At 43.8% G+C, this 26,141-nt stretch overlaps 1 protein-coding gene across 3 annotated transcripts in view; it reads left to right on the plus strand.

Annotated features, from left to right (window-relative positions):
* The first annotated feature begins 1,144 nt into the window (after positions 1–1,144).
* SLC1A1 (solute carrier family 1 member 1) overlaps positions 1,145–26,141 on the plus strand; it is a 53,608-nt gene continuing 28,611 nt past the window's right edge. For 2 of the 3 annotated variants that reach the window (XM_075410761.1, XM_075410762.1), the window contains exons 1-2: positions 1,145–1,356; positions 15,670–15,810. In XM_075410761.1, coding sequence (XP_075266876.1) covers positions 1,266–1,356; positions 15,670–15,810 — 232 coding nt within the window. In that variant the 5' untranslated portion in view covers positions 1,145–1,265. Of the gene's footprint in view, positions 1,357–1,835; positions 1,920–15,669; positions 15,811–26,141 lie in introns of those variants that run through there. The other variant, XM_075410763.1, reaches the window with a different exon arrangement.

The following is a 26,141-nucleotide window of genomic DNA, read 5'->3' on the forward strand; positions in this document are numbered from 1 at the left end:
CCTGTCTCAGCAAGGTACGTATTTGTCTCTTTCCCCAGGCTATCACCCAGAACAGCCAGCTCCCTGTGAAGAGGAAAATGGACAAGGTTTCAGTTGCATTTTTTGCTGATCTACCTCAGGCCTTAGTTACCCAGACATCAGAGACAGAAATCATGCAAACTTCACTAGCATACATTTTGGAACGGATGGTGTCAACTGTAATCAAATAAGTAAATTAAACTTTCAATCCGCACTCTCCATGTCATTCGGCAAGACAACAGTGGTCTTTTTATGTTGCTTACATTTACCAATTGATCTCTGGGTTTGAAAATCCTGAATTTATAAACAGATAGTGAAAACCCTACCCCAGTCCCACAGGGAGTCGGCTCCCAGTATTATATACACCTTAATCATGCTGGGGGGGGGGTGAGGGGGGGAGAGAGGGGAAGGAGACCATCGTCAAGGAGCTGCGTGGAGAAATAAATGCTTCTTCACCTTTTTGGTGTTTAAACTTACCAGGACAAAACCCAGTGCGAAAACCTACCAGCCGCTTCCGTCCACCCCACCCTCAGTTTTCCCACCGGGAGTACAGGGCAGAGTATTTCCCTTCCACATTTACTGGAGATTGCCCCCCCGCCCAACCACCGGTGGCTTTCCGGCACCCACCGCCGCCCAGGCCCGACTCCACAGCCCCCGCACCGCCTCGCAGGGCCCGGGGGTCGCCTGGCAGGCGCTGTGGCAGCCGGGCCTTGCCGCGGGGCACCCCGGGGGCTGGCTCGCAGCTCCCTCCGGCGCAAAACCCGCCGGCCCGGCCCGGGCTGCGGCACAAAGGGCGCGGGAGCGGGGCAGCACGGCGGGGTTTGGGCACGGCTCCGCATCGCCCGCGGCCGCAGGGCCCACCAGCCGCCTTTGCTCCGTCCTCCCCTCGCCCTGCCCTGCGGCCCGGGGGCGGTGCAGTCAGAGGGGTGAAGAGCTGCGGGCAGCGGCCTCGCCCGCTCCCCGGGGGGACGCCGCGCCCAACGCACAGCCCCGGCGGGCATGCGGCAACGGCCCGCGGGGGGTGGCCGGCCGCCGCGCCTCCCGGCTGCAGGGGCAGGGAGGCGGGGGGCGTGCGGAGGGAGGGGCGGGCGGAGGGCCGGGCTCTCCGGTTGCCAGGTGAGGTGCAGTGTGCCCGCCTCCCCGCTGTACGCGCGCAGCAACGCGGAGCGCACGCAGGCAGGCTCGCCTCGGCTCGTCTCGGTGTGGCGCGACCCGGCCGCGTCGCCCCCCTCCTCCCCCCCCCGGCTATGGCGAAGGCGGGCAAGAAGGGATGCAGCTGCCCGGGGTTCCTGAGGAAGAACTGGCTGCTGCTCAGCACGGTGGCCGCCGTGCTGATGGGTGAGCGGCGGCGGGGAGGCGGGAGGCGGGCGGCGGGGAGGGAGCGCGGCGCCGCCGCCGCCCCCCGCCCGGCCCTGCCGATCGCAGGGCCACCGCGGCGACAGCCCGGGTCCGGCGGCGGAGCGCTGGGCGACGCCGGCGAGGGGCGCTCCGCGGCCGCGGGACCGGGCCGGGCGAAGCGGGGCGATGCGGTCCGCGGGGCCCCGCCCGCCGCCGGTGCCGCGCTAACGAACGGCGCTAACGGCGGGCGGGGGCGCTGGGGCCCCGCTGCGAGGGAGGGTGCCGGGTAGGAGCGCGGGGGCCGCGGGTGGCCGGAGCCGGCGTGGCGCTGGGGGAGCTCGGCGGTACCCCCCAGCTTTCGGTGGGGCTCCGGGGGTGTCGTCGGGGGGGCGGGAGGGTTTCTCCTCGGCCGGCGTTGCTGAAGGAGAAATGTGTCGAACGCCATCTTACGAAGAATAGGTGGGCGAAAGGGCCGAGGGAAGCTGCCGGATGACTCGGCCGAAGAGGCTTCTCCGTAGGACGCGATTTTGGCCCTGGTCACACCCCCTTCTCATTTTCTGCTGGTGATTATTTGCATGCTAAGCAAGCAGAGCTTCCTTCACGTTGTTGCTGCCGTAGAGAAGCGCTGCTATAAGTACCCCGTTAGCGCTTGCTGCTCGGTGGGGCTCTCTCGGGTGGCTTTTCTGCTGACTGGAATTTTGGCTGGAAGATGCCCATTTCTACGTGTGCCTGTTCAGGAGAGAATTACTCTTCTGGAATTCCACCCAGCTGTTTATAAGCTGTGATAAGCTTACATATGCATGTGTGTTTTCCTCAGTATTTGAAAGGTCCCAGTCCCTTCTCACCCCTTCAGTAAGTGGAAGGATGTTTGTGAGTTCTGTGTACCAAGGGCCAAGGGCTCGCAGTGGAAACCTGGCTGTAGCAACTGGAGGAGCGCGTGTACGTTGTACGTGTCTGTGTGCGTACAACTGCGTTTTCATGTGCTCCTGTCAGGTGCACTTCTGAGTTGACATGCTCACTTCCCAGTTACAGAAGTGATTAAGAAAAACTCCCCTCTCATTATCTTCAGTGAAGGTGGCTAGAGCTGGAGCGTGTGATGTGATCCTGCAAGCTGATCATTCTGGAATGGGATTTCCCTGAGAGCCGTGGAGCCTGGCAATGTGGGGACAATTTGACTCTAATCCCCCTAATACCCAATGGGAATTCACAGAGAGAGAGTGACAGGCACCCAGATACCTCCTGTGTCGCTGGACTTCTCTGCCAGCTACACTGTAATTAACAGTCCAGAACTCAGGGGAGCTTTATTATATGGCAAAGTGAGTCTTCATAAAAAATTCCCTGAGCTTTAGACCTAATTACATTTCACAGGTAGCTATGTATCTGCTGGATTTTCAGTATTTCTTGGAGGTGAAATAAGTTACACAAGGAGAACAGTGAAACTATTCTAGGGATAGCTCAGTTGAATTGTATGTTATCTTTTTGTTACAGCTTGAGGAAAGTCTGTAATACACCTGGAGTCCACAAACCTTTCGTAATTAAATTTACATACTTATTCTTTCTTTAATACACGCTGGGAAATCGCTCTGAGGTTTATTAATCTTCTTAGTTTGGAGGAACAATCTAGCGCTCGTGAACAGAAGAGGAACAATTATCATTTTGAAAGCAGAAAATACATTTAAACTTTTCAGAAAAGTGTGCATGAGCGAGGAGTGGAAATACCGAATGAGCAATCTCTGGAAACGTGCTGTGAAAGCTGCCCAGCTGTGCTGCAAAGTGCTGGGTATTCCAGCACTATCACATGAAATCATGATTTTTGCTCAGCATTACCAGAGCCGTGTTCAGCATCCTAGGGAGATATGCTTATCTTTGCTAGTACCCTTACTAAGCTGAAAAGGTTTCCTGATTACTTGTGCACATCTCTGACAAGAGGAGACAGGACCAGACAGAAGGACTTCAGAATTCCAAACGCTTCTTCCTTCAGGAGTGATTATTTTGTGTGTTGTATCTGACACATTTAATCATTTGCCTGTTATTTACATTTTCCAAAACATTGGAATTTCTTTTATAGTAGTTGTGTGTGGGGGAGGAATTCTTTACAAAGTACGCAAAGTGTCTTTAGAATGTGACATCTTTTTGGTGAAAACACCTGTATGTGTTGTTCAAAGAGAAAAAAAAAATCGAGACTCAAGAGGCTATTTTTCTTGCCTTAGCAGAGATTCTAATGTTTGAGACCACTAAACCAGTGTGGGGAGATCTAAGAGCTCAGATCTGGAGCCTGAAATTGACTGAATTTCAGATTCAGTGCTAATTCTGAGGCCTGCAGTTTGTAGAGCTTTGGTGAGATGTGCCTGAACAGCGGGCCTGAGAAGCGAGTCCGTGGTTTGTTCGTTCTCAGTGCACGCTCAGGGCAGGCAGCGGGCGGTCTGTGCTGCCTCGGAGGTGAGCCTGGGGCTCGTCTGCGTCTCTCCTGTCTCGCTGCCCTTCTCTAGGAGGCAGAGGGGCAGGGGAGTAGCAGCCTGACGCAGGTAACTGCGAAAGGAGGGGCGTCTTGCATCGTTTTGGTCTGCTGGCCTTACTGAGCCTGAAGCAGCTGAGCGAACAAAAGTGGTTTCAAAGTCAACTTCAAGTGCTGCTTTGGCCTTTAGTAAAGTCATCTTGCTTCCAGTTTGTACAGTCAAGTCAAAAGAAACTAGAAATATCCCTGAAATTTACTCACCCTGAAACAGGTTTCCGAAGGACAATTGCCAGGGCAGACTGTAAGTCACGCTTCACAGGGTTCTCACAGAGCGTCTATTTTTCATCATCTCTCTGTCTTCAGGAGGTCACTGCTGCAACCCAGCCAAACCAGTCATATTCCGTCTGAACATGCAGAAGAATTTCTTCACTCTGAGGGTGACGGAGCCCTGGAACGGGCTGCCCAGGGAGGTTGTGGAGTCTCCTTCTCTGGAGATATTCAAGACCCGCCTGGACAAGGTCCTCTATAACCTACTGTAGGAGACCCTGCTTCGGCAGGGGGGTTGGACTGGATGACCCACAGAGGTCCCTTCCAACCCCGAACATTCTGTGATTCTGTGATTCTGTGAAGGTGAAAGGCTGACGACGTGTAAATACTTACTCATTTGTTAGTCCGCGGATCACAGCGGAATAGCTTGTGGTCCTGGGCGGTTCTTCAGCAGAACCGCTCAGTTCTTACCGCGGAGGTGGAGGTGCGAGTGGTTTGGGGACGCGTGGTCTCGGGGAACCGCGCTGCAGCAGCCCACTGCGCTGGAGCCGACATCGTTTTGTGTACTCGGAGGGCGCACGCGAACGGGCTGCCATTTTTTTGAACGCTGGTGTCCCGCCCGCCGCCGCGCAGGGCCCCTTGCTTCCCGCGCGCCGCGCCGTGAGGCGGCCGCGGGCCTCCCCGCTCCCGCCGCCGCCCGCTGCCTCGGTCGCCCCGCCCCCGGCGCGGCGCGCGGCGCTGTCCGCGGTGGCGCGGCCGGGCGGCGCGGGGCGGTTGGGGCGCTGAGGGGAGGGGAAGGCCGCGGCGGCTGCGGCCCGCGCCGGGCCGCCTTCGCGCCCCGCGCCCGAGAGTCGGGGTGAAGCACGGGGCAGCTGCGGTCCGTAACCCCGGCGTGGCGGGAGCGGGGGGTGGTGCACCTGCAGCGGTTTGACGGGGTTTGGGGGGTGCAGCAGCCGCTGGAGCGTCTGTGTCGCGTGTTACGATATCACTCCAGCAGTCCATAGGACAAAAATCCACTCTCTTTAATGAAAATTATTATTCTGTATTATAGTATGAAGGAGTAATATCTCCCTAGAAGAATATATGTTGTTCACAGGTCTGTGTTTAAAAAAGAAAAGTCAAGTGCACTCACACCTGCTAACTGTGGGTAGGAAGGCTAGGCTCCCTCTGCAACCAGCGACGAGGGGATTTAATAGCTGCTTCCTTTAAAATTCACCCGTGTCAGAGCAGTGCCAGCACATGCTGGAAGCTTCCGTGCACTGGAAGCCCAGCATTGCGTTCTGACAAGAATGGGTGTCTCGCGGGGCGAAGACAACAATGCAGTAATTAGTAACATGTCACTTTATTGACAGCCTCCCACCGCACGGAAGGCCACCCTGAATCCAGGGAGCTCGCCATACTCCTGAGGGTGAGAAGTTTCTTTTGCAAATGTAGCCTTCAGCCTCTAAACCCCATAAACCTATGAAGTCTTCCAGTTTCTCCCACTAAGCTGTTTCTGTCTCTGACAAGTGGAATTTTAAAATAAGCCTGTTCTGGATATGGAGTAAGGCTTCATCGTTTTTCATTTCCAGCTCCTCGTACCTTTACCAGAAAGTGGCCCATTAACTTACTTTAGGCCATCTTCTGTACCATTTCTCTTTGCTTGCTCAATGCAGCGTGAAGGTTACAAACAATGAAGCAGATTCATTGCCTCCTGAAAGATACTACCAAAAACAGAGCTGTTTTCTTCACAGCAGGAAAAAAATTAAAGGGAATATACTAAAGCAAAGGAATTATTATCCTGTCGGTTTTGGCAAGTACAGTTGTAAAGCAAACATCTGATTTATTTCTTGAATTCTGACGCGTAACATTTTATCAATTCGAGATTTATACAAGTGAAGACCAGGCATCCTGAATCAACTTTGGCAGCATGGGAGTTTAACAGAAGACTCTGGTGTCTTCCAGATGTGATTTACAGCAGCATAGATGATACTTATGACTTTTTATGCATCTTTGAACAGTTGTGATGCTTACCTGTCAGTTCTTCTCTGTCACACTGCATACAACTCAGTACAGGATGGGATCTGTTCGGAGATTTGTGAAACCCAGCAATTCTGAAAGAATGTCTAAATTTAATCTTAAAGACAGAAAGTGAAATGCAGAATGGCCAGCATTTTCATCTGGGGGTTTCACATACTGCTGAGGATCAAAAATGCTCTGAGACAGAAACTCAGCGAACAAAAGAAACCAAAGATAACTGAGGTTAAGCATGGTGCCTCTTTTGCTCTTGAACTGTTTTGAAGCAAAGAAAAACTAACTTTTTTTTGTTCTTCTGTTTTCCTGTTGTCCGTGTATTTTGTGTCTTGTTTTAACATAAAGTCTGGGTTTCACTTCATGTGAATGAAGTGAAACTGTCACTGGAGCTGAGCTTTTAAACAATGGGAGCTTTGGAAGGTGTGAGCCTAAGGTCAGTTCACACTCTACAAAGCCCCAAAGCTACCAGTCAATGAAATATTTCTTTCCATTTGAAACACTTAACACCAATACTAATACCGGCAAAATATTTATTATTTCCATTTTCCTAGTATTATTTAAGGGAAAATACTGCAAAGCAATTACAAAAATATGTTTCCGTTTCTGTTTACATCTTAACAAAGCATAAAGACACTTTCTTCTTATATACCCCATCAAACAGATAAAGTTCTGTTTGAGACTGTTCACAAACAACACTTGCACTGTTTGCAAATCTGCCTTTTTTTTTTTTTTTTTTTTTACAAAAGCCTCATAGGATTTGTGGAGGGCATTCTTACTTATGGCCCCACAACAGTATCTCATGGTGTGAGATCATGTTTGTATCATACATTATGCTGAAGATCAGGGCTATATTGGACTTAATGTTCCAGATATATTTTTCTGTCTACCATTGTTCCACATATTGCACATTCCATGAGAACCTGATAGCATGCCAGAAGATTAAATGTGATGTGATAACAATTTCTATGGATTATATATAATCTAAGTATTTTAACAATATATTGCAAAACAGCCATCTCTTGGTCCTTTCATGCTTTTGGAACCACAAACAACCTGGCCTTGCTTAATCTGAACTAATTTTCTAGGTCATATCTCTGATTTCTCAATGCTTTGATGTCCTCATTAATTTCAGAATAATGATGTTTCTGCTGTCACTGCCTGTCTGTCTTCGGTTTCCTCTAAATCGCCATTCCGGCTGCTTATCTCAGTTTATTACAGTCAGAATCATTCCACTGCCCTTCCAGCAAGGGGATAGGTGGAACAGTATGTCCTGTTTTCTGTCCTTTCCTCTCATCACAGTTTAAAACAGAAGCTGTAACAAGGGTCAGAATGTGGCAGATATTCCCAATTGCTAGCTTTTCACCTTTCTCACACCGTTGCCAACCATTTAGTTTCTTGTGTGTTTCAAGGGTTTAAATGAAGATGCATTTTTCCTGATGTGCTCTGTTAGGCTAATATCTTTTGAGCTATACAGGATGTACAAAGGTGCTTATACACCTTTGGGATAGAAAGCAGATGTTGTGGAAAGAGAACGGATCAGTGGCCTTTTACAAGATAGGGTGAGAAGCTCTTGATTTTTTGGGTGGCATTGGAGTGGTGCTATTGGTCTTGTAGTATGTTAGGCCATGTAAGCAGAATGTTAGACACTAGGAACACCAGAACTGGGGGCATGACAGTGTCTGAAATGAGTGATGAAAGGGTCACAATGAAAGCACTATTTTATAAAATTGAGTGGATTTGGAGACATGGAGGAAGCAACAAGACCTGTACATGTCCGGATGACTGCAGAGGAGGGGGTCATAGTTAAAGAAGGCACGCAAGTTAGAGGTGGGTGGGGTGAATGAGAATGCTAGTGGCTTGAGTAGTGGCAGCTGAAAGAGGTCATGGAGAAGAGCAAAAAGAAGAAGGGCAGGTTACTTTTGTCACTTTAAGTTTCAATTTTACTGTAAGACATAGGAATATGAGATAGAAAGATACCTCCTGGGTTATCGTATCTAGTCTACTGCTGCTTCAGGTTACACCATTTTACATAAACTTCTATAACGTATCATGCTCCACTTTAAAGCTGGGTGGGCTTCTTGGTGTTGCACATCCTCCTAGGGATCTGTATTAATCAGTCTGATTGTTGAAAGCCTTACCATTTCCAGTCTAAATGTATTCAGGTTCAGTTTGCATCCGTTTGTTAAAACATTGCTCTTACTCTGCTAGTCAACCATTTTCTGTATTTCTAGCTCACAGTTGGACAAACTAAGCTCTTTAATCTCCTTTCGGAAGGTATGCTCCTTATTCTTTTCATCACTCTACAGTCCTTCTTTGTTTATGTTCCAGTTTGAGTTCACTTTTCCTGAAGCCTTGATGGGTTTCGCATAGTATTCCCCAGCAAAACATGTACTTTCAGTGGGACACATCCAAATTCATGAGGAAATTTGGTTTGTGTAGCTGCTGGGAAAGAACAGTCATTTTTCCCCAGATTGCTTAATTCATGACATAATCTTTGTAATATGGTGTTTGTTATGTTAAGGTTGTAAGTGCTGTACTTAACTTCACAAGTCGAAGGAGTCCCGAGTTTGTTGAAAAGCTGTGAAAGAGGCAGATTATGTCTCTGACACGTCTTATTTTGTCTTAACAGAGTTAAGGACTAAGCAAGGAATGACTTTTTCGCAGCACTTCTGTATTTTTTCTGCATGTTGATGGGCTGTTCCTATAGGTAGGTTCTGTACAGCAGTTATCGCTATTGCCCTGAGGTACATGTACAGATGAAGACGATCATAAAGCTTTTCCTTTCCATCAACTGTATTCTTATATCTTGGCTTTCCCAAATGGAAGTTACGTCAGTGTACTGAAAATATTTGGAAGATATGTACACATGAAATTAATCTACAGCATATTTAGAGAAATGAGAAGAATCTAAGAGTCCAGTAGGAGAGACTGTTAAATTATTAAACTGCTTAGCCATCTGCACATTGCCGTTGTGGGGCAACACTGGGTCAGCATTCAGCAGAACTGTGGTCGCTCATAGGCACACGAGAGTGACCATTATTTCCCTTTTCCTGGCTGAATGAAATAACCAGCCTTGGTCTGACTAAGGCTGGGGTGGGCCCTGTGCAGGGCTGCGTTGCAGAGAGGCTGCTCTGTGTTATCAGTGACTGCTACAGGCTGCTCTGTGTTAATCAGCCCTGCTCCAGGCTCCCGCAGCACAGAAAGTAGCAGGAGTTACGTGGCTTTGCCGGTTGCAGCGGCCTTCACACCTGCTGTGAGTAAGGGAAGTACCCCACGGCTGGAGAAGCAGGGGTTTTTTTACCCATCTGGCCAATGCTCCACCTTGCCTTCATTCCTGAAGGTCCATCACAGGGAGTCATTGTCCACCTAAACTTCCCTTACAGTGCAGTGCCAGCATGTCATTTGTGTGAAGGAATTTACAACCACTGCACCCTTAACAGGTTAATCGGAGAGAGGACACAGAGAGTCTCACCACGGTGGAGGAATGACCACACCTTCCTCCAATACATTCCTACCAAATATTTTTCCGTAGACCAAGATCTGACTTGGGAACTTGCTCCTGCTGGAAGATTTCTGAGAGGACTTTTTGTCACGTATCTATGCAAGCAAGCTGGTAGTCTGGGCCACAGTGGCATCCAGAGAGTTAAGATCTGTTGCCATGCAATTATACCCCAGAGACTAAGTCCGACCTCAGTAGTTGCCTGCGGTTTTCTAAGAATCTATGTTTTTTTCAGTCAACATCAGTACGTTTATTAGAAGGAATATTAATTGTCGAGTAGAATGTAAAACAGTAAAATGTGTAATGTTACACAATATTAAAAACAATCCAAAGAGCGCTGAATTATTAAGCTGAAATAATAAATTTAGAAGTGTTATTATAAGTAAGAATCTGCTCTACGTCCGTTATTTTAGTGTTCTGTAGTTGGCACTGTGTATTTCTTTGCAGTTAAGAGACAGCCAGTGATATTACAGAAACTCTAGATGGAGCAGAAAAAAATAGATTTTATAAAATATTGCAAAAGGACTCCGGCTATATCACAGGCTGCAAAAATCTTGCCTGCTTGTGCTGCAATTTGACATGTTTATGTTGCGTGTTTTGTACTGTGTTTCAAATCAAGTCAGCAAACTTTGTTTGCCAGCCTTTTGCATCCCATGAATCATCTGTTGTAAAGATAATCCAATTAAGACCCACCTGTATGATAGAAGTAACTGTATTTTAGTCTGTTATGTGAACAGCGTATCATGTGAAATTATGAAGAACTTTATCACTTTGTTAATAGCACAACCCGTGTTGCTGCAGTACAATTAAATAGTATAAGGTTTGGACCATGAGGCATGCCCACGTTTTTTTCTTCTTTCAATGCCATATCAAAGCAAAATTCCTGTAATTTCCCCACTGTCTGTCAGTATCAGCCAGAATCGCTAACTCCGCTCCAGTGAAAGGGGGCTTCTATGTGCTGGAATTATATGAAAAGAGGAAAAATAAATACCGCAACTTTTTTCAGAGAGGGACATGGTGTACTTCAGAACATTTTACGAAACAGATGATTTGTTCTCCAGAAATATATGCTGAATTTCTTTTCTCATTGTCTTTATGGTTCATTGCCATAGTAAAGTCAGTGAGAGTTGAAGGTGATGTGCCATTTCTGCAGTGTCACGTACACTAACGCCATGGATCCCATATCAGCGTTGTCATCTGTGAGTGCAAATAACATATGTGGGATTCCTACCTGCTAGATTCCTATTTTATCTGGTTTATATTATCTTTCAGTGAGACTTAGGACCAGGCATGTCTGTGTGTGGACTTCAGTTACTTCTTTCTAAATTGTGAGTTGTTTTGCCTGTGAGTGAAGATAAAGAAAGTAGAGGTGCATAGTATGATGCTATCCTGTTATCAAAGATTTAATCAGGTTCTGGAGGGCATCTTAACACACAGCGGTAATGACATAAGCAAGTAACTACAGTCGCTTCATACTGCATGCCCTGAACAGAATGCAGCTACTCGGGGGTTCTGAGTTTTCAGATTCAAGGTCTGAATTGTTTTGACCCCACATAATTATGGAAAAAAGGCATTAGGATTTAACCATCACTTCTTGACAAATTGTAACTAGTCACTACATTTGGTTGCTCAGGTGGTTGCTGAGAGAACAGCACATTTTTGCAAGTTTACGATAGCTGTAGGACAATCTGTGACACTCCCTATGTGTGCTAGTGTAGATGAGCCCAGAGATTATGGAATTTGTGCGAAGAGGGTGTGTGTTTCTTTTCTTACTCATTTCCAAATCGGTGTCATGAACTGCAACCCAGTACTTGAAGAAAAATGTAGTAGTCCTACAGTTGTTCTCATGCAAATAATTTGCGTTTTTCCGTAGACAACATTTCAGAAACAACAATGATATGCAAAAAAGACATACTCTGGATGCAGGGCAGATGGTGGTAAAAGAGCGCTCACCAAATACCCAAATGTCACAGAGTTAGCTTTGCAGATATGTAGAACTTACAACATAATGGTCTCTCAAGACACATTTTACCTGATTTCTGTGGTTCACTCGCTGCATGCACGTACACAGGCCAGACTAGTTCTGCAACCTTATTAGATACAGACACCATGTTCTAGGCCCTGGAGAGCCTCAGGCTTGGCAGATGTGATGGACTGAGTGCTACATGCAGTGCAGCCATTTGCAGGTCCTGTCCACTTGCAGTACTTTCTGCTCCCCTCTGCCTGGGTAACACAACAAAAAAATGGGTCATCCCATACAGGGGAAGCATGTATTCCCTCTAGCTTTTTGTGCTGGGACTACCTGAAAGGTGGGTGCAAACAGATTTCTCTTGGTATGCTAATTTTCAGTGATCTTCTTCCACACTGTTTTTCTTCTCTTGTTCTTCACACTCTCGCCCCTCACTTCTCTTAATGAGCATTTACAGCCTTTCTTTGAAGGATTTTATGTCTGATACCAAGCTTGTAAAAAGACAATGTGCTACCTGGGAGAGTAGTGCCAAGGAGCGAAGACATGTGTTGTTTAATGCTGGTTCAGACAAGAGGTTTCCTGTGGCCTCTTCGTGGCTTGCAATCGCAGGGACCCAGGCTGCACCTTTCGCTTTCTGTGTCAGTGGCTGGTGGGAAAGAAAAAGTAGACGCCATTCTATACAGCGCGTGCTGTACTATGCACACTTGCAAGGAGATATTTGCCTTAGAAAACAAAAAAAAAGGCATTGGATTGTACTGTTTTTTCCACCTTCATTATTTGCTTCTGCCTAGTATTGCAGAAGTCCAGACCTTGAGCAGTACATGCCATTGAGCTGTAACTAGAGGATCGCTCTCCTGGTAAAAATCATAGTCTACCTTAGCTATATGAGCAAGAAGGAAGAGCAAGGAGAGGGGATGGAAAAGAAAGAACAATTTATCAGGGTCAAGAAGAAAGGTGGAGTAGTTGAAACTGAGGAGAGAGGAAGAGGACAAGCAGGAAAAGTGATGTTTAGCTCTTTAAAAAAAGCACAAGTGAATTATTCCATAAATGAAAAAGAGAGAAATTAAAAGAAAGAAAAAAATCTTAGTATATAATAGAGGCTTTTCCTACTGTAGGGTGTTTTGTGGTTGTTAGAAGTAATTGCACATCGAATTAGTTTCAGAAACGGTGGAGTATCAGTAGCACTGATGTAGAGAAGTCAACATTTTATAAGACTTCTGTCTATGCTTGCTTAGACCTGCTGTAATCAATGTGATGTCAAAAGCATTGACGACCATGTGGTATGTGTTTGTGCTAGGCCACACTTCTTTCTGTGCGTTAAAATTCCTAGGAAGAAAATTCCAGTTGAACTTGGTTATTGAGACAAGGATCAAAAACTTCTATATATGTCCATTTCCGGTACAGAAGCAAATTTATTCTGCTAACTTTCAAACCTTCTCTGGTTACTGTTACAAAATAAAATTTCTTCCTATATTCCCATGCTAAATTCAAGCAGTATATGGTAGGTACTAGCTCCAATTAAAAGGTAGCTGCATTTTGTTGTATTCTGGCATACTACACAAGTTAATATAGATATAAGAGCTCTGCCTGGTAAAGGAATAACATAAACAAGGAAGAGAGAGCAATAATATAACTTCAAGAGACTGTTGGAATGAGGAAGTCTATTTTCAGTTACTGCCACTAGATCAATAATATCCTCACAAAAAAAAAAAAAAAAAAAAAAAAAAAAGAAAATACAAATATGTAAGCGAAAAAGCTTAAGGAAATCCTGCTCAAATTTTGACAGCACATGGGAAGTTTCTGTAGTGAAATCCAAAGCAGTGGAAAAGAGAACTGTGGAGAATGAAAATGAGGGTGAATCTTTCTACCTGGTAGTAATCCTGCAAAGTGTACAATGATCAAACTTCCCAGCTGGTCAGACAGTCACCACTTGGAATGAAAGGCACAGAATTAGAACATGTCCTAGTCACACCTGCTCAAAGTAAAGGTGGCATTACACAACTTTTAATAAACATACAGTCTAGTCTTGCTGTAATTTAAGCATGTGCCTGCGCTAAGTTGTGCGAATAGTCTGAAGACATGGAGATTACCTGTGTGCTTAGATTCAGCTGTTTACACTGGTGTTTTCAGGATCAAAGCCTTAGCAACTTACTTCGATACATGTAACCATTTTACAAATAGAGTTTTATCTTGCTTGGGCTTATAGTGCAGACTAATTATTTTGGACACATTTAGTTTAGTCACTAGATTGGAAATAGAGATCATCGTGTCTTATCATTCGCTGGTCTGGGTCATTTACATAATATTGCAAGTATGTTCAAGGCTATGGAGTTTCAAGATTATTGCAAGGAATTTGAACTGTCCTTGTTCACTGGCACAGGTGACTCCTAAATCAGAAATCTTAATAGTTGCTTAGAGCAGCCTATTTGCCTGAAAGGTTAACTTGTTCATTTTGCATCTCCTTATTACCAGGAAAGACTTGGTAGGAGTTTATAATCTGCCTCTATTTTCTTTCAGCTTGTTTTTGCAGGTGCAGATAGAGCACAGAAAAGATGGTTCATTGTCTTGTTGTGCTCTCAGAGGCAAATTCTGTGAAAGTAACTAATAGTTGACATTTCTGCATCAACTACCATCCAGGTGGCGTGTGAACTACCACAAACCACAGCCATGGTGAATCTTTAGGGAAGATTTTTACAAAAATCCTTACTTTCTAAAAGACACTGAGTTTATTCTTTAGTAGAGAATTGTGTGTGGAATCGCTGTCTATTTCCTTCAGTATCAACAGTACAGACTAGCTGTCTGTGGATTTGCTTAAATCTGGTTTTGAACTTGCTGGTGTTGTCTGCCTCCACAACTTCAGTCACTTAAAATAAGAAATGCATCCTGTAAGCCTGTTCAGTGAGACTTACACCAGCTTCTTGAGCAATGTCTGACTTAAATGCCTTGTATACCGTCAAAAATAAAACTGGGGGAAGAGCTACATTTGGCTTGGGCACTAGCAACTTTTCTGGGACCCTGCAAGTTTCCATGAGCCACCGAGGCTGGTAAAGGTAGACTGGTAACACCTTCTTGTGCTGTTGTAACAATTCTGCTGCGAAATACACATCACTGATGTCACTAAAATACCAAGGGGTGCAAATAATTTCATTAACTTCAGTGAGGCTATTCATATGAAGAAGACCTTTCAGCGCTCAGTGGGTAATGAAGGGTTCTGAGCTGCCATGTCTCTCATTGAATCCAGTTAGAAATCGGATCTCTTGATACTCAGTTTAGCCAGGACTGAAGCATTACAAAGCCCATATGTGAAACAGCAGTCATAATGCTTTCTAAACACTGATGAACACGTTTCCTATACCAGTGATTTTCATTTGAAAATCATGGTGAAATGTAAAATAAAGGCATTGCCTGTCAAACTGAAGAGAGTTGTCTTTTGGCCTATGATTTGTTTTCTGTTGGTAGAACTCTTATGTGTGATTTGTCTCAGAATCTAGAATTATCTGGTAGTTCATTTAATTCAAAGCTAAGAGGAAGTACAAAGGTACTTTGTGCTGTGGCTCAGTCACTGATTATCTTATAGTCTGGTATTTTGTAGGTCGGTCATGTAGTGGAATGAGTGTGAAATACACAGAGTGTATTAGCAATTAGTGAAAGCATTGCTGCTGGGTAGACATACTTTTGCCAATACAAATTATCTAAAATATTTGTATCATATCACTTTCCTTCTTTAATGTATGGTAGTGGTTTTATATTATATTGGTTTTTTGAATGCCAGTTACCAGTCTTCTAGAGCTAGTGAAAGCAGGTAAAAAAGTCACTGCTGGACTGGACTGATAATCAGAGGGCATAATCAAGATTTTTCTAAAGGCATACCTAAAGACATCCTCCAAGTTCGGAATTATGTGTGTTATTACTGTGCCTGTCATCAATATATAGAACAGAAAAGGAAATATCTCTTCTATAAGTTGCTTTAGAAGTTCCACCATGGCTGTAAACATGTGTCTGTTGCTCACTGTTTTTGTTTTACTGGTCTTCTGTTTTTCCTGATTTTTCCCCATGTCTCTATTACAAATTACTGCTAATTTGTGTCATGTTTTTTTATGTGTCTTTTAGGTATTGGAGTCGGCATGCTGGTACGGGAATATGGCAAACTGTCTAACCTGGATAAATTCTACTTTTCCTTTCCTGGGGAAGTGTTGATGAGAATGCTCAAACTCATCATTCTGCCATTAATCATATCAAGTATGATCACAGGTATGACCAGAAATATACTGGTAGCTAATGAGTTTATCGTTGTGGTTTAGCTTTCTTTCTAAAAGAAATAACTTTTAAAAACAATCTGATGAAACTCTATAATGAGAAGTATAGATTGCATACATTTAGATTAAGAATGGATTTCGAAGGATTAGCACCATTATCTGGAAATTAAGTTATAAAGAGCTGTGAGATAAGAACATACATGTTTATAGATTCTTATATCTCTTTCTCCCTGTTTTCAGGAGTGGGTTAAACAGTTGCAAATTGTAAGCCCAAAGCTGCATCTGTGTATTCTCTGGTACAGAGTTAACTTTTGTAAGTAGTGTCATCTTGTCATTTCACAAGAAAGGGAGAGCTGATCTCATAGCTTACTGTCATAAAAAGAGATTCCTCGCCTACACTACCCTGGTATCAACAAACTCTCATGAGGTACCTTGCGTGAGCTCTGACATTTGATGAATCCTTCTATGAGTCCATTCAATTCACTGACCAGACAGAAAACTATAAATTAGAAAAAAAATTATATAAAAAAAAAATCTGTTTGGAATGCTTGGTTCAAAGGAATTTTGGGGAAGTGCAAGAGAGTGGGGAGGGAGTGTGTGTGGGGAGGGAGTGTGTGTGGCCAGGAAGGGGTTATGGAAAGAAGAACAAAGCTTCTCTCTGTTGGAAGAAGCAAGCAAGCCATTGGCTGGAACCCTGCCATGGTTTGCTAGAATTTGCTAACAGCTCTACCCTACTACAGCTCTACCCAGTAGGAAAGATTTGGAAAGATCTGCTGGAGCGAGCCCAAAGCAAAGAGACAGACCTGGATGTCAAATAGCCTTTCTGGGGACAGGGGTAGGGGGGAAGGTAAAGAAAACCAAACAAACTTGTCTTTATTCTTTAAGTCTTTACTGAGGAAACAAGGATTGTGACTGTTTTCTTTTAGCTTCCTACAATGAATCAGGACATGTTTGTCACTGTGCTGTCGCCTTTCATCTCCACAAAGCCTCTGTTTTGGGAGTGTATTCTTGTCCAGGTGTTTGTTGTTTGCTTGAGTGGTCGTGGAAATCCATCAGACATTTGGCTGCAGAAAAGGAGAGCAAGTTGTGATTAGAAAATCAAGGGTAATTTTGATCGTACTATGAAATGTTTTCAAGAAGCGCTTTTTTCAAAGTGCTTTCAAGAATAGGGTATTGAATACTGAATATTGAATATTGAAACTCCCAGGCTGCTCAAAGTTCATGGCCAAAAATATCATTTCAGCAGTGCACCCGAAAGTGGGCCTGTGACAGGAAGAGCATAAGGGAAGCTGCCAAGGCCTTTGGGGCATATCTGTAATACAGGGTGACAGGAACCCCGTGTTAGAATTGAAATGGAGAATGCCAAGAGCTGCAGGATGGAGACATCCAGAAAGGAGATGTGCAAGAGGCAGAGTGAGAAATGGCATCAGAAAATAGTCAAGGGCTGCGTTCAAAGAAATTAAGGGAGGTGAAGCATTTATTGGTATGTAAAGGAGAGAAGAACAGAAGGAGGAATAAAAAGGGCTTTGTGTTTTAATTAAGAGACAAGACAGCAACATTTTTATATAGAGGAGAAAATGAGACAGAAGCAAGGGAAAATTGAACCCTACTTTTATCATATTGAACTTGAGTCTGTGACAGGAGATCCAGGGAAAGCTGCCAAGATAAGAGTAGCATGTTTCTTTTTTCAAACAAGCTTTTATTTGTGAGTGAAGTCGGGCCTGTGTCTTCAGAAGTAACTGATATATTTAGGATAACGATGGAATTAATTATTTATTAAGCATATCCTGGTCCAGCACTTGCGAGGGGAAACAAGAATCATGCTGTTAAAAATATTATGCTGGTATTTAATGTTTAACATTCCAGTATGAGTAAACTGCATTTATAACTACTAACACAAGCTTGGATTTTAAAGATTGCAGATTGCAGGAGTTAAGTTCGTATACAGAGATGAGAACGAGATGCTTGGATTCTGACGTTGGCGTATCCAATTTACACAGAAAATAAGGGCTTATTTTTTCTACACTGCTATGTTAGGAAAGGAAACAAGACTGATAAAGAAGAGAAGCTGGTTCAGTAGACTATGTAAAGCTTTGCTGCTCTTGAAGACAAAAGTACTAGCTGCCTGTGTGCAAGAAGTGTTGAAATGTGTGGCAAGCAAATGGACCAGACATGTCTGTGCGTCATGGTTTTCACTGTTCACCTGCATCCTTCTTCAGGATGTTGATGAGATATTTTGCATCTCGTAAAAGAAATATGGTAACCTTCTAAGCGTCAGAAATGTACATTTGGAATGAGTAAGCAGGCCTGTGTATAATCATAAAGCACACTAGTCATTTTTCCTCTTTCACACAGAGTCATACGTAATGGCTGTGGTTGGAAGGGACCGACCTCTTGAGACCATCAAGTCTGACCCCCCCTGCTCAAGCAGGGTCAGCTAGAGCAGGTTGCTCTGAACCATGTCCAGTCAGGTTTTGAGTATCTTCAAGCACGGAGACTCCACAGCCTCTCAGGGCAACATGTTTGACCACCCTCATGGTGAAACAGTGTTTTCTTGTTCAGATGAGATTTTATGGTTTTGAATTTTTGCCTGTTGTCTCTTGTCTTATGTCTGGACATCACTGAGAAGAGCCTGGCTCTGTCTTCTTCATTCGCACCCATCAGGTATTTATGCATACGAATAAGATCACCCTGAGCCTTCTCTTCTCCAGGCTGAACAGTCCCAGGTCTCTCAGCCTCTTGTTATGTGAGAGGTACTCCAGTCACTTCACCGTCTTTGTGGCCCTTCACTGGACTCACTCCAGTAAGTCCATCTCTTTCCTGTACTGAGGAACCCAGAACTGTACACAGTACTCCAGGTGTGGCCTCACCAGTGTAGTTTTTAAGGGAAAGATCACCTCCCTCCACATGCTGGCGGTGCTGCTCTTAACGCTGTTCAGGAGGCTGTTCGCGACCTTTGGTATGAGATGTTGCTGTCTTATGGACAGCTTGTTGTCCACCAGCACCCTCCGGTCCTTCTCTGCAGAGCTGATCTACAGCCAGTTGGCCTCCAGCATGTACTGGTGCCTTGCATTATTCCTCCCCTGATGCAGAGCTTTGCATTTATCCCTTGTTGATCTTCATGAGATTTCTCTCAGATGATGTCTGTGGCCCATCCAGGTGCCTCTGAATAGCAGTATAACTGTCTCATGTATCAGCCACTCCTCCCAGTTTTGTATCATCTGTGAACTTGCTGAGGGAGCACTTTGCCCTATCATCTGGGTTATTCATGAAGATGTTAAACAGTATTGGTCCCAGTATTGACCTCTAGGGTACACCAGTAGTGACTTGTGTCCAGCTGGACTTGTGCTGGTGATCACAACCTTCTGGGCCTGGCCATTCAGCCAGTTTTCAGTTCACCTCACAGTGCAATTGCCTAACCTGTACTTTGTCAGTTTTTCTGTGGGGATGTTATGGGAGACAGTGTCAAAAGCCTTACTAAAGTCAAGGTAGACAACATGACCTCTTTGCAATTACGAATTTTAGCACCAAAGCAAACTTGACTTTCAAAAATACTGTAAAGAATAGAACTAGGATGAGAATGAAAAAATTGTAGAGGATCCAGGATGTGTCTTCAGTTATGTCTGTAAACAAGACAGGCACCTCACTGTTAGTGGCAAGGGCACACCTCTCTGCATTTGGCTGTGAACCTTCCCTGGAATGAGACACAGAAGTATTTTGCTCAAAAGTAACCTCATCATTATTGACTAAATGCAGAACATACAAGGATAGCACCACAAATTGCTAGCTGGCTGTCCTTGGTGGGACCAGATGTTTTCTGGGTTCAGACCTGTGTACACGTTCATGTGCTCAGTGACAAAAATTTAGGGCCCCAATACATACAAAGTTCTGCGGTAAAACCTCTGACAACACATCAGCTGGGCCTGAACGACTGTCTTTTTAGGTCACAAGGTAAGGGGATGCTACTTTGCTCACCATGAGAGAAAGTTAAACCTTAGTCATGTTTTTGTGCTTTTGCTGCTGCTGCTAAGAGTTTGCACAGAGACAATTGCAATAGCTCATTTAGTGCATAATTGTAATCAGACCATGGTGCTGAGTCCAAAGGCATCCAGGAAGTTTTGATGCCTACAGCAGGCTATTTTGTGAATGTATGTCAAAATACTGGATTCTGGTGACTAGAAATATTTTTGTACGATAATCACCAGAATGCTACTGAACATATGATCTACAGTTTTCTTTTTTTAGGATTAGAATGTCTTAAAAGGTAATGTCACATCCTGAAAAACATCAACTTATACGTATGCTTTTGAGACAGTGAACTATGTACAAATGCATGTCCCATGACCAGATTGTGGTCTGTTTGGACATAAAGATGTAGCTCAGCCCACAGCAAAGACAGCGATGGTAGGAATCACTCGTTGAGATTCCAGGAATTGCTGCAAAATTTAAACCATTAGTAATTTTAACTTGTTGGGGGAAATTCTGCCTTAGTGGAAAAACTCTCACTGACTTTTTCAATTAAAGCAGGAACACAGTCAATTTCCAAACTGAAAAGGCAAAAGTTTCCCTCTTTGGTTAAATGGAGGGCTCTGTAGAGTGTGGTTTTCCTTGCCAGCCCAGTTCCTCAGAGCATAAAAGAGGGAAGGCATTGTTTACATACACATTTTATGCGTGTACAAGTTACAGTTTGTGCAATTTTTCACTGACCTGCCTGGAGCCTGAACTATAACCAAGTAAAAAACTGAACACAAGCACTAAGAATTTATTTGTTTGGAAAAATTTGAGAAGTATGTTTAATAGGTCCTTGCTTTGGAGACAGAAGAGTCTGAGTAATGCCGTGCTCTTTTAAATTATTCTTAGTCTACCTCAGAGCCGAATTTTAATTGTTTTCTTCTTGTCGTAGTAATTTTAATAGATGGCAGATGGAAGTCTAATTTACACTGACCCAGAAGCCCACCATGGATAATTCAGTTCAGAATATCTAGCTCTTTTGGATCTCCATGAGATTTCTGTCCCTCAAATTAGCGAATAGTACACTAATGCATCATTCTTGTGAAGGAATTGTTTGTGTTTTATGTTTCCTACTGTAGTGGCATGGGAAAATTGAAAGTTAAAATAAAAAGCCTAGAGTGTCACTCAAGACCGTTGCTATGAAATCCAGAACTACACCTGTACTGAGTGTAATACTCCACACGCTAAATCCACTTCTTTGAAGTAATGCTGTGAAAGAAGAAATGATTAGGCAAATACCAAAAATATATTATTTTAGGTGCCCTGTAGGAAGAAAGAATTGAGATGAATGTCTTGTGTGCTACCTGGGAGTTTTGAGGCTTAAATGTCGTCATTCTGGGAGTACATAAAAATCTACTCCGTGTCTCTGAAAGTCTTGGAAATTCACAACTCTAGTGTCATTCAGAGAATGAAAATTCTCTAGAATTGTTCAGTGTATTTCATCACATGTCTGCACACTGAGCAGACTAGTCCATTTAAATCACTTTTAGCCTTCATTTTCATGGTCTGAGGCTCACAAGGCACATAGTGGCAGTAAATGTTAGCAAATCTGTTTCTGTCTGGATTGCAAAAGGACTTAGGCAGGCGACAACTGCCCAGTTTCCTGGACAGTTGTTCCCCTGTACTCAGGTACAAACTGGGGAAACTTACCTGCCCAGCCTAGAGCTAGGTGATCGAGACAAAGTGTCCGTCCTTCTTTCCTGCACCTAAGTCCCGTGTTAGTAGCTAGTGTCAGGAGATCTGGGCCTTACTGAACCCTCCCAGCGCTCCAGATATAACCGAAGTGCCATGGCTCTGCTTCCTATCTCTCTTCAATCAGTCCTTCTAAGCTGGGGTTGTTTCAAACTGCCTGTCTCATTGATTTTCTAACTACAAGACATGGACCATGATGTGGAGGTCTTTCTTTAGGGCTAGAATGCTTTCCGTCAAAAACTTCCCCTAAAATCCTCCATCACGTGTCTGATGAATGACCTTTTTTTGGTGATATTTCCAGGGTTACCCATAAATGCCAGCTGTGTAGCAGTCATGTCTGTTCTGATTTCTGCATCATGCTTTGGGTTAAAAGATGTGACACATAACACAGCAGGTTCGTGTCTCAGATCTCAATATTGATAACATGATTTTACTAGCTACTCAGCATCTGTTTTAAGTTCTTCAGTAACCCCTCCCTCATTTATTATCTTTTCTCCCTGACAAAACATTAATAAAGCTTTTCCTTATGTTTTTACCCTTCCTTGCACTTCTGTCTTCACAGGCAGCTCCAAAGAGGCTAGAATAGATGCATGGGAGTTTTCTGGCTTGTGCAGGGTCAGCTGTGGGGAACACTATAATTCGTTAAACCAATTGATGAGGTATTTGTAGGTTACCCAGAGCGTACTTCCCGAACAGTGAGAAAAAGACAGTATCAGTTGCCTTTCTGAGGGCAGCTGTATGTGAGCTGTAAGTGCAATATCTGCCTTACTGTGTGTCTGATGATGCTCCAACTTCTAGGTTTCCATGACTATAGAAATAAACTGTTTCTTCACTCCAGGGCCTGCTTTGATTACTGCTGCAGTACTCTCTGAAGCATCCTGCCGGTTCCTTTCCCAGTACCAACTGCACACTCTTTTATTTGCACTTCTTGCTCATAGTACAAATATAACAATTCCACAGCAAATCTGGCTTATTCTACCTGACAATGACCTATTACAGCTACATGAGAAAGAAAAATGTCCGTGTGAGGTACCTGGGCGGTGTGACTTTTCCCGTTTGCAGAGACCATTACTTTCGCTGTGGAACGAGGATGTCGAATCATGGCTGATGGATGGGTATCTTGAACAGGTTATTTGTCCTTTCCGCTGTTCAAAAATCAAGTGTCTGTCTCCTACTTTGGATCTGTGTTTGGGAAGTCACTAGCTTGCTTTATCGCAATGCCACTGAGTTTCGTGAACAGAGGCAAAATGTACAAAATGGGAGACAAAGGAGCTGGAATGCAATGAGGAAAAATCAAAGTAGAATATTAATCAGCTTGTTCTTTTTTCTCATGTTTATCTTTGAAAGTCAGAACTGTTCAGGCTTAAACAACCTTTTTTTTTTGTCCACTGTATTACTAATTGAAGTTAAAACACTGAGGCTGTGCCTATGTTTAGGAATAGACCTGCCGGTTCCGCTAGATATAAAATGTTCACAAATTTGAATTACTGTAAAGGAGCACAAGGAAGGACATAATGGGCGAACAAATCTGTTTTGTTTCCTATAACACAGGGCTTCCAAATCAATTTTCTTTTGGTATCACCATTCCTGGGGTGGCAGCTGCCTCAGCATTTTCCATTGCTGCAAGTCTGAGAAGCGCAGCTATTGAGAGATGCTCTGTGACTGAGGCATCCTTAACAGGCCCTGTGCATCACCAGCAGGCGCACTAGTTCCCACTCCTTGGGGAATCCCTGATCTGGCTTAAGATACACAGAGACTGTCTCTTGAGATATCTGCATGTTGTTTGCTTGCTTTCCTATCTTTCTGAAGCCAAAAGAACCTCGAAGAAAGCAAATCTGTTGTATAATATTGGTAAACTGGTTACCAGGGCTCAGGCAGGAAACTCACCTTGTCCCTTTGAATCATGTGCGTTGTGCAAAGGACAGAAAACGTTACATTGCTGTTAATGAGTTATGCCTTCAGTTGTACTGAGGAATGCTGGAGGTCCTGTCCCTTCTGTCCATGTGCAATCATTGAGGCAGGGAGGACTGCAGAGTCATGGGCTATTAATGGACAAGGCTTTGTGCCCATCCTCTTTGAATTACGTCTATCACAGTCATCTACTCCTTTCCCATCAATATCAGTTGACCTTATGCAATGAAGACAGCCTCTACATTATTCAAGGTTTTAAATTATAGTAATAAAACTTTGAAGTGCAATTCTGGTTCATGGAGCATGATTACCACCAGCTCTCAAGGGCAAAGAGCCCCAACACAACAGCCATTCTGTGGCATCGACAGTCACTGCCTCCCGTCCCAGCCGTATTACCAGGGTGCCACCACTGTGGATGGGTCTGAAGTGAACAAGTGTCTTCTGCGCTTCTGTTCTGGAGCTCAGCAGTGCACCTACAGCAGTGCAGAGGCTGTATTTCTGCTACATCCATGACCTGAATCTGATTTCTCTTGTGAATCTTGCTAAGCCTGTCCATCTTGGCAGATTGATGTGTCATCTTCCCTCCTTATAAGCTCTTATTATATTCCACCCAAGGAACATCATATGTCCTGAAAAGGCATAAACTTTAGTTTATATAACCTCTAAGAGCTTTTTACAATTGTCCTACAAGTGGTACTGTTGACAAATAAGAGGAATGGACTATACTAGTACTAATACCTTATTTGTGTGCATGTAGTCGGGTAAGCTCCAGAGAAAGATCATAATGTAATGCTGCAATGCTGATTGTGCCAACTGCCTACAGGGCAGCACAACAGTCCCTTAGCAAACAGATATCAAGGATCAGAAATTTTTCTTTACATCTTATCTGAACTTGGTTCAATTTTATAACGATTTTGTCCCTTTCATTGCTAGAACTATTCATTTCGCATTTATTCCTCCCTTTCTATCTGGAATTTAGAAAGGTTCATAATAACTACTTTTTCAAGCCCATCCTAAATCATCCAGAACATCCCCTTTAAAGTATTTGGAATGTCCTTCATAACTATTGCATTCTATGCTTTAGTCTGTTTCTTAAAAAAAAATAATCTTTTTTCAATGCATCTTCAAAGTTAGCAGACCAATATTTATCATGCTAATCCAGTAGTAGTCTCACTAGATCATGTAAGTAGGAGTTGAGAATTTTCTGATTTTTTTTCTTTTTTGTGGTATTTAAATAACACTAACAGATGTGTATTTATTACCTGCATGCACCTTTCTCTCTCTACCTCCCCCTGCACCAAATTTGCTATTTTTTTTCAGTTAATTCATAAGACATTCTTCTGTTGCATTTGCATAACAGTACTAGTGGAATAACAATCATTTGCTCCAAAGAAGAGAGATTAATTAAATTTCTTTCAAGTCTGTTGAAAAGGTAGTTACTATAAGCTGTCACGGAAATCCTTTTCCTTTGCAGTAAGTGACAATGAAATTTGTGTAGGCAGGATAACTGCTGTTATAGAGAGACTGACAGAATAGGAATGGAAGACCTCTAGTAACAAACACTAAAGATGGAGGTGGTTGGTCAGCAAAAATCTCATTTGAGAGATTGCATATCACAGTATCTCTGGGGCTTCCATTTGCCTTAGCTTCTTCCTTACCTGATCTTCTCAGCCAACCTATGAGAACTGTCCTCTTAATGAGACTTAGCTATATATGCCATTCAGTTAGCTAGTGGACAACTAGATACAAAAGATAATTCAGAGCCCTGTGACACACTGAATGAGAGGTAAAAAGAAAATTATATGAGGTGCATGTCAAGTGAAGCATGGCTGAGAATGATCTATGGGTAATAACAGATAGCAGCATCTGAGTCCTGTGTCTCAGCTAAATGGTGAAGTAGTGCATAGAATCATGTTGTCTGAAGTCCTGAATGTGGGTGGTATTTCAGTAGACAGCTGTGAATTATTTGTTTGTTCCTGACAGTCTTGTTCATATGCAAGGGATGTGGTATTGCATTTCCTAGAGAGTTCCACAGACCAAAGGGAAAAAGAGCAAAAGATTCACCGTTCAGCCCTTGGAAGGAAACAGTAGTAATTCTTGTTGAACCTAATTTCTAAACTTAGATTTCAGGGAGAATATGAGGAAAGTGAGCTTTCAGGAGATTAATCACGGTCAGGATAAACTTGTATTACAAGTTTATTCCAACTAAAAGGGCAGAATGGGAGAGAAAAGGCTCAGAGTCTGGAATGGGAAGAAGTGAAAAATGACAGATGAGTCAAAGACAGCTTCAATAAGGGATAGGTTCTGAATTCACCAGTGTTACAGTGGTTGCTCCAGCAGTTGTTATTGTCTGAAGTGTATACAGCACAGTTTTCCCTTCAAAAGGCGAGCATAGGCCAAGGACAAAAGGACAGAGGACATCTGGCTTTGATACCTTCCTTGTTTCTCAGCAGCCCTGAGAGGAGCATTCATCACATGGGAAGTGAAGAGGTAGTGGTAGGATTAATTTGCAAAAGCAGACACCCAAAGTGGATATAGTCACATCATCAAGAGAGTGGACGGGTGACAAAAGTTCCTATTTGTTGGTGAATTTAATATTTAGTCTATTCATACCTTTTCTGAGTCTCAGGGAATGTGACTCCAACATGTGTCCCTGTTCAGGAAGAATTGCTGTGGACTGATGAGTCACAAGGGAGATTGCATAGGTGACGC

The sequence above is a fragment of the Opisthocomus hoazin genome, chromosome Z (genome assembly GCF_030867145.1).
Source record: "Opisthocomus hoazin isolate bOpiHoa1 chromosome Z, bOpiHoa1.hap1, whole genome shotgun sequence".
Lineage (NCBI taxonomy): Eukaryota > Metazoa > Chordata > Aves > Opisthocomiformes > Opisthocomidae > Opisthocomus > Opisthocomus hoazin.